Below are 18,480 nucleotides of genomic sequence, written 5' to 3'. Positions count from 1 at the left end.
CGAAACAGCACACTTTAAGCTGTGATTAGGGATTAGTTAGAAAAAACGTTCCTCCTTCAGAGAGAGAGAGATCAAAACAGCAGGAGACAAAATATCTCAGCTCTGCAAATATCATTGATTCTTGTCAGGATACAATGTCTATTTCTTTGAACAAATACATTGAATGCATTGAAAGAGCTGTCATGCACACAAACGTCCACGGCACTTTACACATAAAATAAACACTTCACAAACTGATAAAAGAAAAATCCACATGTCACCCTGGTGCCTTATTAAGTGTAATTTGCAATCCCAAGGGAAAGAGTGAAGGGATCATGAGCATGATTCAGAGAGACACACTCTTGCTTTTGCAATAGTAATCTGGGTCAATATTGGGTCAGTTATCATCAGTGAGTGACACCAAGAAACAACCCTAACCTGTGAGAGGATAAGCAGTATGGAGAATGCAAGGATGGAACATTAAATTAAATAATATAAAAATGAATAACCTTAGTGTGGACATAAAAGAGGTATTCACCACAGCATTAACTAAAGGAGACAATAACTAAACAAAAAATGCATGCCTTTAGCTGTTGTTAGAGATACAAAATTGATCTTCTCGGTTATACTGTACCAAATATTGGTCTTTTCGGGATTCGGGAAAAAGAAAAAAGGTGTATACTTAAATTTGTGAATGCAGATGATGAAAAAGAAAGAAAGAAAGAAAGATAGGATTCTCCCCTGATGCGTCTCCAGAGGGAAAATGATGCCCATTCAACAGCAAACAGTCCTAAATGACAGTCTACCTTTGGAACGGACTCCACACTAACGCTTTATGTGATGGCTTATTGAATCAACAAGGTGATAGGAACTTAAAATGCTAACAGAACCCATCAAAAGGAAGGTGGTAATGGCTTGCAGTCAACATCACAGCATTCGTGCTCCTATGGGCTGCCCGTGGAGACAGGAAGTAGGGTAGTCTGCAGGGAATAGGATGCACCAACAAAGCACCTTTCTTTTCTTTTTCATTCTGAACCCCTCATCCCTCCACAGGCCACTGGAACAGAATGGACAAGCCTGTCGAATATTTGATTTCCTCTGGAAATGCTTTGGCCAGCTCTTAAAATGGTCTGGTTCATTCCTAAAAGTGGCTTCTGCCTCTCATCTATGTACTCTGGCTGGCCAAATCTCACTGTGACATCCCAGACCAGACCGGCTGCTGAGACCAGCTTGTCACAGCTCACCAAAGGAGGTCTTTTTGCTTTGCTTGTCCTCAATGAATTGTATTATGTGGCGTGTCAGTCTTCAAACTAGCTCAGAAAAAAAATGAGTGTCCCTTTCTATTCATCCGCTCCCTTCACACCATCCTTCAACTTACAAAACCCCCCAGATTTAATTACTTTTCTATGTAAAAAATGTTGAGTATTTAACTAAGATACTATCCTTACCAGGACCGACCGACAGCTATAATGCACTTAACATTATTTCTCCAGGTTCCAGTGGGTTTTTAACTTGACGGGCATTTAAACGTTTATGTTCATTTGAGGCATGAAGATTGCCAAGACTAGATTATTAACAGCTGTGAAACCTTTTGAGTGGCTATCTATTAAAGAATTGTTAAAAAGAATGCATTGTGGAGTAAATGAATAAATGTCAATGTAATAATCCATGTTTATATGTGTAGATGGTGATAGAGTAGAGAGTGAGGAGAGTGTCTGAAATTATGAAAAAGATAGCCTTAATCTCATATTTTCCTGATAAAAAACCCTGAGAGGTTGAATTTGTCAAAACCTTGATCAATCTTCCATGAACCAAAATAACGGTAGCTGCTGAACCGATTCTAAGAGATTCATTGAGATATCAGTGCAGGAAGGGAGAGGAAATTGAATTATAAATGATCTTGAGGTCAGATAAAGTCCTGAATTAACCCTGCCTCCTCTTTAAACAATAGTTGGATAGCCCAGGGTAGAGGTGTGTGATTGAATAAGGTAGGAGAAGCTGCTCTATGTATAAAATTCAACAGTCGAGCTAAAAAAAGGCAGAGGAGGAGATGATCACACACCAGCACTTCAAAACAGCCATCGCTTAAATCTCCCAGGCAACCAACTGTCCAACCACACCAGCAAATCTATTCATTAAAGAGTGAGATAGTAAACAAGATACAAGAGGCAAACATCTAGGTGACAGGAAAGATGCTTCATTTAGCTCTGATCCAAAACTTACTGAATTGTCTAGATAGTATTGTAAGGCATCAGACAGAGGTGCACTTTGGATGTGAAAGACATTAGGGACTTTAAGCAACAGCCTCTGTGGAACGGCAACGGCATTCTGTCGGTCTATTGCGCATGCGCGACATTAACTGCTCCTTCGCGATGTTCTACTGTAACCGTCTACTACGGGAGAACAGCTGATTTGCCGTAGTCGTTACTACGTGACAGAATAAGAAAGTTAATGTTATGGTTTAGGTTATGTGGCATTGTAATCGTTTCTGTATATCATTAAATGCCTAAATCAACCCTTCTCTTACTTTTTAAAATCACTTTCTTTTTGTATTTAGTCTTATGATTAAATTATCCCCTATGCCGTCCTCTTTACTGTTGCTTAGTGATGTTTGCGCTCTTTAGCTACGGCAGTTAACTGTTTACTTTCGGCTGCCGTTGCCGTTCTATCAACAGCTGTTGCTTAAAGTCCCTATTGGAAAAGTTGGCAGGCAACTTTACGCTACTTTCAAAAAGCCCAATTTTGGTCAGATTCTGAGGTAGCATGCCATGTATTCTTTAAAGGAGTGCAATGGTAAAACTGTAAAAAAGTTTATTAAACTAGAAGTTTATCAAGCGGCGAGAATACTTTTCGTGCGAAAAAACAAACAAAAATAACGACTTTATTCGATTATTCCTTTTCTTCCTTCTGGGTCTGAGACGAGAGTTCAAGAGATTTCCACGACACATGCACGAGAACTGAACAAAAAGTGGTAGAAGAAGATCGCAGTTCTTGCGCATGCGTCGTCTCAGGCCTACAAGGAAGAAAAGGAATAGTTGAACAAAGTCGTTATTTTTGTTTGTTTTTTTCGCACGAAAAGTATTCTCGTCGCTTGTTAAACTTATAGTTGAGCCACTGTAGTCACATGGAATATATAAACTTTTTCTTCAATGACTTTCTGGGCCATCAAGTTTCAATCCCTTAGGCTGCCTATGTAGCAGTGATCCACCTCTCAAATTTAATCAAAAATATCTTCATTTGTATTCTGAAGATGAACAAAGGTCTCACGGGGTTGGTACAGCATGGGGGTGAGTAATTAATGACTTAATTTTCATTTTTGGGTGAACTATCCCTTTAAAGTTAACTGAAATCAAGTCTCCTGTGTGGTACACACGTATAAGGAACACTAGGTGGGTAGTTGCTGCCAATTGCTGTTAAATTGAGAGGCTAGCGTGAAGGCTATGTCAAAGCATCCTGGGGGAAAAAAAGCTAAGGACAATAAAACCTTATTTTAAAACGGTTACAGGGTACATTCTAAGTCTCGCATCTTTAGAGCCATCTTACCAATAAAAAACTGTTTTGGGGTTCACCTTGAGCTATGGGTCATTTAACTTTCACACAGACACCTCGTGCAATGCATTAAGAACGAAGGGAGAAAGAGAAGGCATGCAGAACGCACAGCAAAAGCACTTAACATGAGACGTGCTGTGAGGTGTGCTGCGAACTCAGACCATTGTTGTTATGATCTCACTATATGATAATGACATTACTAATTCAAATGGTTAGCAACACAAAAGTACGAATTGCCTGGTGAATATTGTCAAATCAGAAAGAGAGATGCCTACAGGCTAAAAACACATGGCTGATGTGGATTGTGGTTTTATGAAAATAGAGTTTTGTCAGAATTTTTTCACAGAGAATATTTTTCTTCAATCGTCTATCTGGACTGACAGCCAATACTCCCATGACTGAAACAAACAGTGAGTTTCATTGGAACAAGACAAAAATCAAGTGTTGTTTGAACAATCTGCTATGCATTCTAATGATGGCATCTGTCATTTGTTGATGCTGTGAATGACTACACACAGACACACATGTTAGGTTTCCATTGGGAACATCCCATAGATTTCACAGAAAACACTGATTTCTCACAGAACACTTTCTGCATTTTTACATCACTTAGAATGATTTATAAACTTTTTTCCTCATGGGGACCAAAAATGGGGACATGTTGATCCCATAATGTTAGGGTTACCAGGATCATACACACACACAATCTTATACTCTATTCCAAAATAAGTAAGCTGCCTTGCTGCCTACTGCCAACATATGTCTTCTAAGGCAGCATCCTAACGGTCTAAGGTTCATGAGTGACCAATGTGGAACGTCTAAAACGAAACTACTTATGCAATAAAACTTGACTTGAAAATGATGTCAATACAGTTTTATAAATATAAACAGTTTGTTTATAATCTATTTTAATGGAATATATAAAAATTTAAGTAGGGCTATCAATAATTTAAATATTAGAATCAGCATTTAATCATGTATAGTGCTATGCTTAAATCATATTTATAGATCATAGTCACATTTTTTTATAATTTATTTTCTTTTACTCAATAGATAACTTTTATTTTGAGCTTGCCTGGTCTACATTCTGGGATTACTTCGTTTAAAAGGATACATACATTATAATGCTGCTTTTAAAATCTTAGGCTCAGCATAATTAAAGGGATACTTCAGGATTTAGCATTAAGCTTTGAATTAGAAAACCTGTAGCATTTTCGAATTACCATGCTAAGCTAGCAGGCTCTTGTTCTGTGGAGTAGTAAGGGTTACCATCCTCTTTTTTCCGGACATGTCCGACCGTCAATGTCCAGGATTCAGCTTTGGCTTTCTGCAGTCGCCATTCATTGTTTACGTGCACACCTTTAGGCCCTGTTTACACGAGAACGAATCCGGGTGAAAACGTAAAAATATTTTAGCGGATGTGCCTTCCGTTTTCATGGTGGCAGCGTTTTTGAGGCTTAAAAACGCAAAAAAAGTGAAACCACCCTCCAGAGTGGAAATCTTAAAAACGCTCCACCGCCGCGTTCTCGTGTAAACGGTAAAAGCGCAAAAAGTCTGCTTGACAGTGAAGGTTGGACACAGGCGCGTGGACTTGGTGTTGTTGTAGTATGCACTCCTAGCCACCTGATGTTTATACTACATTGAATTTCACACACTTTTGCGTCACCATTTGCACGCGGATTTCCCACCCAAAACGCTTGTTTTCACGCCTCAGTTTCAATGTAACTGAATTCATTTCGATTGGTGAATCTGAATGTGTTTACATGAACGCTAAACAAGTGATCGGTTGATGTGTGTTTTAACATTGCTAAGAAAATTCCCGCGCCTCTGTGAGAGATACGAGACCGGTGCGTCTCACAGGTGTCGCTCATCAGTAATCACGCCACCGGCCTCGCGTCGTTCTCCTGCTCGCCAGAGTAAATATAATGAATGGCGACTGCAGAACGCAAAAGGCGAATCCCGGACATTTTTGGCAATCTCGAAACACATTTTCGGGCAGACTCGTCACGGAGACTCACTAGTAGCCTAGACTTGTTGTTTAACTACTGCGCTCTGTTCCCGGTAGGCGTGGCCTTCTAGGGCAGCAAAGCAAGTGCATTCTGGGAGACCACATAAGGCACAAAACATTTTGTCTAGAAAGAGAAAGTTCCAATTTCAAAAATAATTTCACATTTCTTCTACATAAATGACCCATTTTAAATACACATTCATCTTTCCAGAGGTGAAGTATCCCTTTAAGTTGCTTACTTTTGGAACAGCATTGGAAGCGCACAAATGGCTGACTCTGTAGGCAGCTTACTAAACTATGGAACAGAGCAACACAGTTTACATTGTGTGTATGCAGTCTTGCGGTTTCTATTTTTTGTTTGCAATCCTCCTCCTCAAACCTTCATCTGTTTCTCTGTTTCTCTCTTACACCCTCTCTCTCTTTCCAGCTGCATAGCGTCTTTGTTAGGCTTGTTTTTAGTCATTGCTGGGATGTCAGTAGCGGATGATGTGTCTGATCTGCTTTGCCTGGAGAAGGATGTCCCTTTGCAGGCTTGATGTCATATCCCATTCTTCACGACCCACCTTCCTGCCATCCTATACTCGAGCACATGATAAATAATCACACGCTCCCCGTTTCTCTCTCTCTCTCACACACACTCTACATCTTTTCTCTTTTCCTTGGCTCTTCATCTCGCAACCACAAGTCCTCTGACGCCTCATTTTTCAATGGCACAAAAAAAAAAAAAAACCTGGCTAGTGTGTGCCACAAATTATAATCTCAGGAATTAAGCCCAGTCCTCAGACACGCTCTGTCTTCCTCTTCTCACTGCAGCATTTTGCAAATCACAGTTTTCACGTTAAAAAGTTCATTTATAAAATGGCATGTTTGCAAAACAGGAAACAATAAAGGCTGGCAGCCTGGCAGCTCTTTTTATGTAAACGCCACTGACGGTTTGCCTAGTAATCTGTGCCTAATTGCATTCAAGTATATATGTGTGTGTGTGTGTGTGTGTGTGTGTGTGTGTGTGTGTGTGTGTGTGTGTGTGTGTGTGTGTGTGTGTGTGTGTGTGTGCGTTTAGCATCTCTCTGAAAAACAGAAACATCCTCTTCTGGCGATGAAAAGAAGCACACAAAGGCCCCGATGGGAGGGTAAATCTCATTCTATTCCCTCCCGGTAGTTTAATTCAGCCCTGTAATTATTGCCTAAGCCATTAGGCCAGTGAAGAATGGTTTTCTGCAACACGTACATACGCATGGGCAATATTATGCACAAGCCCTCGTCTACTCAGCCAGACTCTTTAGTACAATAATTGAACAGCAAAACTGATAAACATAACTGTTATTAATAGGTTTTAGTAAATAATAGACATTGGAAAAACAAGCCCAAACAAATCATTTACTGAGTTTTTACAGTGGAAAATGGCTAGCTCATTTTCAAATGCATTGTATCTGGACAAACAATAACATATGTGTAATGATGCATATCATCTATTACATCCATCATTAAGCTGTCTGTGGCCTTCTGGCAAGTGCTATTTGCAGGCTCCTTAAAGATATTGGGCTCTGCAGAAATCCTAAGTCTGAGAGCCATGACAGAGAATTTGTCTTTACTCAAACCATATTAGACCATGACCATCGCTGACTCAAGTCCAGTGGCCAAAAAGTGGGTAGTGACAACACTGCTGGAAGAGCTTGATCAGGTGCACCTGAACCAAATCATTCCCTGCCTTGGCTACCATCAATCTAGGGCTGAAATCAGAACAGCACTCTGACATATTACTTTTTTGTACATTTTATATGGCAGAAATAGTAAGAGTAGTATGCTGTTCCGAATTCAGCCTACAGCTATTACTTGTCTCAAAAACTTTTTTTTAAGAAATGAAAACTTACAATCAGCAAGGATGAATAAATTTGGCAAGCCATTTTAGCTTAAATTGTAACCTGCCTTTCTTAAAGTAATTTCATTTTTACTAGTCAGAATTCAATTAGAGAGCTTTCAATTTGTACTAGTAGCAATTACATTTAGAGAGCTCTATAATTCAATTCTTACTAGTAATTATGATTCTTACCAGTAAGAATGCAATTGCAGAGCTATTTAATTCAATTAGAGAGCTTTACAATTCAATTCTTACTAGTGACAATTACAGTTGCAGAGCTCTCTAATTCAATTCTTACTAGTAACAATTACAAGTAGAGAGCTCTACAAATGAATTCTTACTAGTCATATTTCTCCATTGACTTCCATTCATTTTTAATTACAGAGCGCTCTAATTGAATTGCTACTAAGAATTACTATTAGAGAGCTCTCTAATCCAATTATGACTAACAACTCAATTGCAGAGCTCTTTAATTCAATTACACATCTGAATTAAAATCTTTAATTCATGTTTTTACTAGTAAAAATTCAATAAGACAGCTCTGTAATTGAGTTGTTACTAGTAAGAATTGAATCAGAGAGTTCTCTACAGTAATTGTAATTGTTACTAGTCATAATTGGATTAGAGCACTCTCTTATAGTAATTCTTAGTAACAATTCCATTAGAGAGCTCTGTAATTAAAAATGAATGGAAGTCAATGGAGACATATTACTAGTAAGAATTCATTTGTAGAGCTCTCTAATTGTATTTGTTACTAGTAAGAATTGAATTAGAGAGCACTCCGATTGTAATTCTTACTAGTAATAATTGAATTCGAGAGCTCTCTAATAGTATTTTTACAAGTAATAATTGAACTAGAGCTCTCTAAATGTAAGTTACTAGCAAGAATTGAATTGTAGAGATCTCTAATTTAATTCTTACTAGTAAAAATACAATTACGACGAGTAAGGCTGGATACAATTTAAGCTAAAACGGCTTGCCTTAAATAAATGCAGCCTTTGTGAGCATAAGAGACTTCTTTAAAAAACATTAAAACCTCTTATACCACCGGGACTGCGTTCAAAACTTTTAGTTAGTCAGTGACTGCAAAAAGCAAATTTTGTAGGACCACTGAGAGGAGCCAGAGGAGCTTGATTATCTGTCTCATATTATACTGTCTGATAGTTTCTCAGTTTTTGGACAAAGCCCTGGTGACCCATCATCACTAAGAAGACAATGACTATTACCAACACAGGAACACAAGTCTTACAGTACGTCCCTCCAATTATCAAATTTTAATTTTGAATTTAAAATCAAAAGCAACCACTGTTGGCTTTTCTCCCCATCACAAATGATGCAAACCTGCACACCTTTCATATTCAAATACAGTTCACAGATAAGCATTTCTGCTCAGAAAGGCTTTGAAAATATCCTGTTTCTTTACACGACTCACTCTTTCTGTGTGTCTCGTACTGCCTCTCAACATGCCACATAAAAGCTGCAGGTCTTTTGTTGATCACGAGCTGTGGTACAATAGAATCAATATTGTCATCAGCGGGTGGGATAATGATTGGCAAGCGACAGGATGCCACTGCCAGGTTTCTTACATGGACTGGCACCTCCATGGGTGGCATCTCTGGCGTACACCCAGGAAATTCAGACATTTTTTCATCGCCCCAGACTCAGAACATGAAAGGCAAGCTGCCAAGAACACTGTACTGGATATGTATCTTTGAGAAGAACTGGGTAACTGTTTAACTACATTAAGACCACCTAATGAGTCCTAAAGTAAGCATTTCGGCATGTGTCTCCAACTAAACTGTGATGATGAGCAGCTGCAGTCATCTTTGTGTGATTTTGTTTTTACACAGTCCACTATCAAGAGTATGTGATTTTTGACACAGTACTGCTTGTGACATGATCTGGCTGCTACATTCCACAGGCGGATGAAGATACTGCAAGAGGACGGAAACTTAACGCTATCCAGACTGTCGAATGGGATTCTCCTTTTTAATACAACTTATTCTCCGTTTTGAATTAAAATGCATTCAAACTAACTTAATCCATTCCAATCCAAAGTCAAGTCTTCATATTTGAGATTTACACTGCAAAAATGTAAGTATTTAAAAATATAAGTATCCCTTAAAAAGATCCATTTATCAGACAAGCATATTAAGATGAGTTTTTTTTAGAGAATAATCTTGTCATAAGTATATTTATTCATAATGAGGGTAGTTTATGATATCCGGTGAGAATAATACAATTATTAAATAAAGATATTAAAATTTTAAATTATTAAATATTAAATTCAGTAATTTACAAGAAAAAACAAAGGATGTTTAGACATTTTTACTGGAAAACAAGACTGAAATACTGATGTTATCATTATAAATGTTATACTGATATGGGGAAATGTTTTTTTTACACAGCGCAGAAGTCTTTTTCAGATTTTCTTTTTTATTTCAATGTCACCGAGGCGTCTCACAGCATGTGGGAGAAAGACAGTGTTGACAGAACGAGGGCCAGATGAAGCATGTCAGGCATAAATGTGAAATGTACAGCTCTGATAAACAGGGACATCGGTAGAGAGCTCGAGTTCATTAACAAAACATCAGTGAAAAATATGGCAGCTTCAGTTTTAGAGCAGAATATCTAATCCCAGCAGAGACAGTTTCCTAATGGAGGACTCGAACGGATAACACAAATGGATTTCTCAAGTGTAGATTGCTGTAAAACATCCCAATTAAGAATGTTGTTCTTGTTGTTAAGAAGCTCTCTAAATTCAATGGAGGGTTCAACAACACAGCCGCCAGGCACGATGACACGATGCTGTTCATAAGTGAGCCGTCTCTACAGCTCAGCTCTGTTTGGAGAACATGTAAATCTCCATACCGGGCGAGCTATCAACAGGCAACAGAGGCAAATTAAATGAGATATGAAGCAATGCAATGAAAAGCACACACATCTCTTCAGGAGAAGACTAAGCAAGCATATGGCCTGTATGTGTTGTATTACCTCGGGAGAACTAGTCTAATGTACAAACACCCCCTTGTATTTTGTGATGACAATTCTACAATGAAAAAAAAAAGATGAATCTCTATAATTAAAAAGTCTTAGAACAGGGAGCTCGAAAAGGCTAATCAACAGGCAAATACACAAAGCATTCATTTATTAGAAGCTGCTGAGTTGGAAATAAGCAACTTCACTAAACAGCCACTTCAGCTTGAACACAAAATCTTTATGTACTAACTACTAACAATTCAGGTGCTAAATGTTGAAACTGTGAAACAGTACATTTCAAGTCTTTAGTCCTATGGAAAGCAGGTATTTAAACATTTGGTGTTTATTTTCCTTTGAAACAATTTTCACTCAGAAAATTGCTAAATTTGACAAATAATTATGAAGAAATGGAAATCAAAACGTTGAATTAAACATGCAATTTTAAGGTAGAAGGACTGAAATTGTATTTTTTTTGTCAAATGTATCCAATAATTTCATGAAGGCCTACAACTTTTTTTTTTTTTTACAGCAACACAATTATGAACAATTACGAAAATCCCTCGAAGGTGAAAAGTAGTTTTCCTTCATTTATCTATAAAGCATCTACTTGATTATAATTCAAATTTTGTTATAATTAAAAAATAGTAATTAGCTTTGCAAAATGCAACATAAAAAAATATTGTATTCAATTGTGAGTCTAGTCACCACACTGTAAAAATATTTATCAAAATATTTTCAAGATTTGTTATCGCAACATTTTTTCTTTTGTCAAATTAACTTAAATAATTTATTTAGTTCAGATAACTTATTATTTTGAGTTTCTGTGATCTACAGAAAACACTTAAACTACATTGTCTAATTCCCTTAAATAATTTTAAAGGTTATGTTAAAACTGTGGAACATGAATCCATCCACAGGTGCAAATGTTTTAATTAAAGACACTTTTATTTAAATTGATATGTACTTGAGTTGTCTTTGCCTCTTTTGTGTTTGTTTTACGATTGTGTTTGTTTTGTGATTGTGTAATCTAATTTGTTCTGCTATCTTGGCTAGGTCTCTCTTGAAAAAGAGATGTTATATCTCAATGAAACAAACCTGGTTAAATAATGGTTAAATAAAAATAAAAAAATAAAATTCTGATGATTAAATCAATCTCCTTCATTGTATTAACTCACTTTTTTCCAGTTCAATGAACTTAAAATTTTAAGGCAACCAGGTTACTTTTTTACCACTTTACTTTTTAAGTTAAACCAACAATATTTTTTTACAGTGCAGTGCGCTTCCTGCAAGCTGTCCAAATCAGTCACTTAAAATGTTCTATTTTGATTAGGATACTGCCTTTACGTATCCACCTAAAGAGTAGACATCAACTCAACGCAATAGGCTTTGGAATAAAGCTTAGGTTTTCATTTTAGAGGTTTCATCTGTAAACGAATTGGACTCTAAAGCGTGCTGCTCAGGGGCAGGAGGAACCACAGCGGAACACAGTAAACATGATTCATCATCATTTCCTCCATGATGTCACCATGTTATGGGAATCAGAGGGCTTAAAAAAAGCAATAAGTCCGAGAAGGGAAAAATGACATAATTAATTCAGTGTCTTCATCTCTCACAAGACCCTGTTAAGGTGGTTTTATGGAATACAACAATGGCTTCACTGCATTGTTTAAATTAAGGAACACAATAGGCATATTAGTCACCTTCTGTAACCTCTATAGTAACACCAAAGAACATGTACTCATTAGCTCTGCTCCACAGGATCATAGGCACACTCATGACACTAGAGGTCACATCAAGGTCCAGCACTTACTGTCAATATTGTAGCAATGTATGAAGCACAGCTCATACAGTAGTCACTTTCAAACCAAGCAGCTTTCTGTTGGTCAACACAGTTAATCCATGTGAACAACTTCCTCCATTCCTTCATCCATTCCTTCTGAAATGACTCAAAATCCATTTCAACGAGCTTAATGGGAAAAATTATGTAATTAAAAAATATATATTTTATAATTTATAATAGTTTAAAACACATTTAATAAAAATAAAAAAATACAATAACTATACAATTATACAACACTATTAGGATACAGCCTCTAAAATACTAAAATCAATTAACTATTTAGATCATATGTCACCGAATGTTAAAGTTAATACTATGGACTGGGATTCTGTGTCCTTAATAAAGATTGAATGAATACTCAGAACGTGTGATCCATACACAGCACCCGCTGATGTTTTCATTGCTTTGAAGCTGGCAAAATTTCGACCAGACTTGGAGTTTGGAGATATTTACATATATTATAGAGAATCCGTCACCGCACAAAAAATGAAAGCCTACAAAAGTACAGATAGCTATATTTTTTTTCAAGAGTGGATAGGTTAACAACTCTGTATTAACACCATAACATCAGCAAATCATCAGTCTAAATGCACGTCACCTGTCTCTATGACAGGATAATTTATGACTGTCACTGAAGTGAACTCAGATGGATGCATAACTTGCAGTTCGTCTGATTCGTCTACCCACGTGATGCCACATGAAAACATATATGGTAATCTAATTATAAAAGGAAAGAAATGTATAGCTTTAAAAATTGTACGTGGTAGGTACTGTGCTTATGAATAATAAACTTTATCTACATAAAACCTTTTTCTATGCTACTGTATGTACATCATTCCTACAGCTTGAACGAACCGTTTTGTTGCTATAGAACGAGGTTCTTGTCGCCAACCAGTACTTGTGACGTCATGTGCAAAGTATGAATACTCTTAGCTGTCAAAGCAGCCTCTAAAGCACACGGCTATGATTTATGGATATATTACACAGAGAGAGGCTCAGAGATGCAAACTCAGTTCACTGTTCTATTTATTGCATCTTAATCCCCATCTGACATCAGATCAGACTTACTATTCATCAGATCTCCTGGCTTTTCTCAACCCCAATCCTATTCTCATGGACAAATGTGAATCCTTGTGTATTCATTACTTCTCGGCAAAGAGTCAGGAGAGGTTATATTTCCTGTTTCAACAATGTATGTCTTATGTCTACAGGAAACACAAAGCCTAGTGCATTCAGATGCCTATAAATACGTTTTTTTTTTTTTACAGAATATAACGATGAATGATGAAAATACATTTAAAACTACGCAAAGTGGACGAGGAGAGTGTTAAGATCACCAGCTGGGGTGCCCTTGAGAGCCACCAGAGGGCACTCCACATCAGACTATTGTCATTCCCTCACAAACTACATCTCCCATAATAACTAACTGCCTGGACTCTTCATCCATTAGCTATCGCATTCACCTCTGCCAACCAAACCTGGTTTTCTACTTCATTATTTTCAAAGTCTTGGTTAGTGTTAGACTGCAATTCCAAGTCTCTTGGTTTTTGGATTTGTTGCCTGTTCCGTGGATTACTCTTTTGCCCGTGTTCCCTGCCTTGTTGTGTTTGTTTTTGTTTGTTTTCGACTACGATTGTGGATTACCCTTTCAATAAAACTGAATTTGGATTCTCAACCTTTGTGTCTCAGAGCAGTACGTGATAGAGAGGGTGTTTTTCTAGGTCCAATAGGTATAACTTGTGGCGCAAAGCCCATCTACTTGCTTGACAAGGTAAAATCAGCTTACATCAATAAACCACCAAAATGAATTGTAATCTACGTAGATCAATAATCCCCATTTTGCATGTTAATGAAATACAGGTTTATCGAAGTGAGAAATGAAAATACTATTACTATTTAACAGCTGAAACTGCTCCTTAAATCTCCTGACAAGCATATTTCATTTACTTTGTGAAACACTTATTGGCAAACGTTCTGCGAAAACAATTTAAACAAAGCCCCTTAAACTATTTACAAACTAATACATGACTGTTGTTTGTATCTGGAGGGTCAACTAGACTCAAAGCTGTGTGAGAAAAGTGAAAAAACACACCAGTCAACTCACAAAAAACATGGCTTTTCTTGAGTTCAGCAATAGTCAGCACATTCACACAAACCTTTGAGAAGGCTCTCACAGAATCTGTGTCCACAGAGAACACTGCAGATTTCCGTAGGATTGTAACACCTATGGAGTCAAGATGTACTAACCTAAAAATGTGTAGAAACGTATGCCACACTACCATTCAAAAGCCAGTCTCCTGCTTACCAACACAGCAATGATTTGATGCAATGCAATGCAATGCAACAGTAATATTCAGAAATCCACAAAGACATTGTTCATAGGATAAAAATGACCAAATATTTACCATAAAAATGCGTTTTACTATCTACGGAAAGCACATTCTCTTTCTCATGCTCTCTCTCCCATACAAAAGCACACACATACAGTACAGAAACGGATGGAAACATTCAAGTACACCAAAAGTTTTCAGTGCTGCCCCGAGACTTAGTAAAATAGTTTCGCAACTGAAAAGCTACATGACATTTCTCAGTAGAAAGGTAGTAACAGTGGTGTTAAAGCACAGGCTTTAAACTGAAGCCTGAACACGCCCCGTACCCAAGATCGTTGGACCCGCCTCGGATGGAATTGTTAAAATTTAAAACCGAATCAAACCCGAACCCGAAATTGGTTTCTCACAACAAATAACTTTTTGCAAAATTCTGTATTTTTAGGATTGCAAGCAACAGTCATTAATCAAATATGTGTAAACAAACGCAGTTTCATCAAAACACAGCTGCCCCTCTGGAGCAAAACAGAAAAAGCAAAGCACGTACTGTAGACTTACACAAATATTTCCGAGTTATGAAGAGAATGGCATCGACAGTTGATGTTTTTGTAGATTTTTTTTCTTTCGTTTTTCTTTCGTAGTTATAAACCAGAACCCCTAGTAACAGCCGCCTCACGCATTACCACTTCGGTTGTGTATTATTTTTTAAACAATTCAACCGTCCGATGTCAATCATTTCTTATATAAACTTCAATGCTTTTTTTTTTTTTTTGGTAGGGATTTCTGATGAACAAAAAGTTCAAAATAATTTATTTGGCATAACATGTTCTATACTGAAATATTTATGTACTTTTCTTTAAGTCACTTGTCAATTTAAAGTAAAATCGTACGGACCAAAAATGTTTGAACAGTGTAAATGAAAGAGCTTTATATTCCATTTCTCAGTCACAAATCTTGAATACAACAGTACATATAACTTTGTTGGATAATTCATCCATCCTCATGGACTCAAGAAACAGCAAAAAAAAAAATCCACAGTTTCCTTATGAGCCTGCAGCTGCTCATGAGCTACTGTTCTTCCTCTGGCAACACATGCAGACCTCTCTACTAAAGCTTGATGGCTACTTCTGATTGAGCATTATTCCTATGTATTCACTCACTTGTATATTTCTCTTATACAACACCACAAATGATGGTCTTCTCATGAGTGGGAGATCAGTAACCAGCATTTCTACTTTTTAATGGGATGTCTTCGCAAGCAAATATCTCCCTCGCAGACTCATAGAAAAAAAAAATCAGGTCATCTAAAAATGATTCATTTTTCATCCCTCTTTGTGGCTCATCTATAGTAATACATAAGACATGAGCCTCAATAAAACATTTTCCTCTCCCACTAAGTAGAGCTCAAAGGTAAAATGATGCTAGATCCCAGTCTGTCAGAAGGAAAGAGTTATTGAGTGGCTCCCTGATGACTGTTGAGAGGGTGCAAATAGAGACAGACATCTATGGCCATTTCCACACAGACTGCTGTTTTTCAGGGGTTTTAAGACAGCAAGTCTAGTCTCATGACCCCTGTTTTGTTTCACTCCATTGCAAAACGTCTTGTCTAAATTCTCTCTTAACCTGCATGCCTTATGATTCATTTGCAGACAATTACAAGCTAAAGGTTTGAACATCCATCTCACACACAGATGGTTTAAACCAGAACGGTCTCAATCTGGCGTGTTTCTGAGGGTAAATCAGCCTCATTCTATTTGGATGAACTTGGTCAGGGATATCAGTTGCACTAAAATACATTGACTATTTAGCACTCTGACACTGAGGATAACGGCTGTGTTTGTCATAATGATAAAAGGCCTAGGCAGAAGAGTATTGTTACCTGATACCTGGGATTCCCAGAGGATCTCTCTATGCTGATGTGCACTCAATGCACTTTGTGCAAACCGAAGCTCTGCTTCAAAACCTAGTAAGCTCTGCCTACAGCCTACTAATGCAGCATCCCGACAGTCTTGGAACCTTATAAGGGACTTATTTGGAATCTGCAGCAGCTCCAGCACCAACGGTTATCTTCATTAAACAAACATTAAACAAATAGCATGTAATAGAAAATGGTCAACAAACTGTTTTGACGCATGTCAATTTAATACTGAATATTCTAAAATATTTCTGATGCTGTGATGACAGAATGCTAAAAATCAAATGCTAAATTGTCCATTCTTCTAAATGGTAATGTATAGAAAGTTTTAAAGAACCCCACATAGCATTTTAGCAAACGTCTTTACTGTCACTTTTGAGCAGCAGTGCATTTCTCTCATCTTTGAGCTTGTCATCATGACGCATTCTGGGATTGCATTTACAGTATTTTTTTTTTTCAAATCAAGGTCTCATTAAGAAGCCTAACTTTTGGAACAATTTCACAGTAGTGTGCCTGTGATGCCTTAGAATACTACCTCAGAAAGCAGCTCACTACGTTTTGGAAAAGAGCTTAATTTCAGATAATTTTGAGTAGTACAACCCCCAGTACGGTTTATACTAAAGATGGCTATTTAGACTGTATCTTGCTGGAATTCACTTCACCTGCCTTCCATGACTAGATTTCTCTCTTTTTGAGAGAGACCAAAGAGTCAGGTCTTTTCTTGTCCCCTTTTCAGAAAAGTGGCAGCTTAAAGATGTAATAATTCCGTGGTGTCAAATAAAAACGTACCTTTAGTGGGTTCTGTGCGCTTGGGTAGGTCCAATGTGTCATAGTTTTTGTCATGCTCTCCGTTTTTCCTCCCTAAGTGAAAAAGGAGAAGGCAGAGTGAGAGAGCGTGAGAGAAGAGACAGAGAGAGCAGTTGTACTGTAAGTGTCATTCTATAAGAGATGGAATTTACTGGTATGAAAATGTCAAATAGACCCAAGTCTCAGAACATACACAGTCACAGACGTGCCACACATAAATCTAGCTACTACTCAGATATGCAGAGACAAACTCTTGACACCAGCTCCCAAGAGAGGAACCCCCCATTAAAAATGCAAAATTTTTGGCATGGACGGCTGACTATAACAGAGTGAAGTAATGAACACTACTCCACTATCACACACAGAGAACATGTTAAAGGGACAGTTAATCATGTAGACACGTACAAATTAACATTCTGCCTTTATTTACTCACCCTCATATTGTTTCAAACATATTTAACATGCTCAAAAAACAACAAAAAGCATTTAAAAAATAGTCCACATGACTCACACACTATTAAGTGCGCTGAAGCCATAGTATTACAGGAAAAGACCAAAACAAAGCCATTTTTTTCAGAGAAAATCTTTCACTGAAGCATTTAACATCTTATTTCAAGAAATTTAATAGTTTAGTGTCTGAATTATTAAATGAAATAATGAATTACATTCATTGATCAATCTTTTTTATATTCATTCTCCTTTAAAAATTCTAAAAACAAGATAAACTTACATGAGAATCAACACAACACTTTTAAACCTAAAATCGTTTTTAAAAGATCTCTGCACAAGACAAGATAAAACTTATGAAAACAAGTCTTAATATTTTATGCATTTTATGCTTCTCTTTTAATTTATATTGTTTCAAAGAATTGAAAACATTTTAACTAATAAATAAAACAAAATACAGTGCTCATTTAGCACAGGATTTTTTTTTTTTTTTTTTTTTTTTTTTTTGCAGACAAATAATGCATGCACATTTTTGGACTTTTTTAAATATAAATCTATGGCACTTTTTGACATTTTTACTGTGTGTTTGACAGCCTCTGGTAAACATTCACTTTCATTGTATGGAAAAAGTGAACATTCTGTTAAACATCTCCTTTAGTCTTCTATGCAAGAAAACTAAAATCATAGAGGTTTAGATTAACATAAGGATGAGTAAATAATGACATTTCTGGGCGAACTATCCCTTTAAAGCAACGGGCAAGAAGACAGAAT

General features: G+C 37.0%; 1 protein-coding gene across 28 annotated transcripts in view; it reads right to left on the bottom strand.

Moving 5' to 3' along the window:
- arvcfb (ARVCF delta catenin family member b) overlaps positions 1 to 18,480 on the bottom strand; it is a 188,993-nt gene that overhangs the window by 16,397 nt on the left and 154,116 nt on the right. For all 28 annotated transcript variants that reach the window (XM_089130386.1, XM_039658982.2, XM_039658981.2 and 25 more), the window contains one exon: positions 17,245 to 17,316. In XM_089130386.1, the coding sequence (XP_088986512.1) occupies positions 17,245 to 17,316 (72 nt within the window). The remainder of the gene's footprint in view (positions 1 to 17,244; positions 17,317 to 18,480) is intronic.

The sequence above is a fragment of the Pimephales promelas genome, chromosome 4 (assembly GCF_988280905.1).
Source record: "Pimephales promelas chromosome 4, fPimPro1.hap1.1, whole genome shotgun sequence".
NCBI classification, from domain to species: Eukaryota; Metazoa; Chordata; class Actinopteri; order Cypriniformes; family Leuciscidae; genus Pimephales; species Pimephales promelas.
The sequence above is the reverse complement of the archived record's forward strand: the minus strand, read 5'-3'. Positions and strand labels throughout refer to the sequence as shown.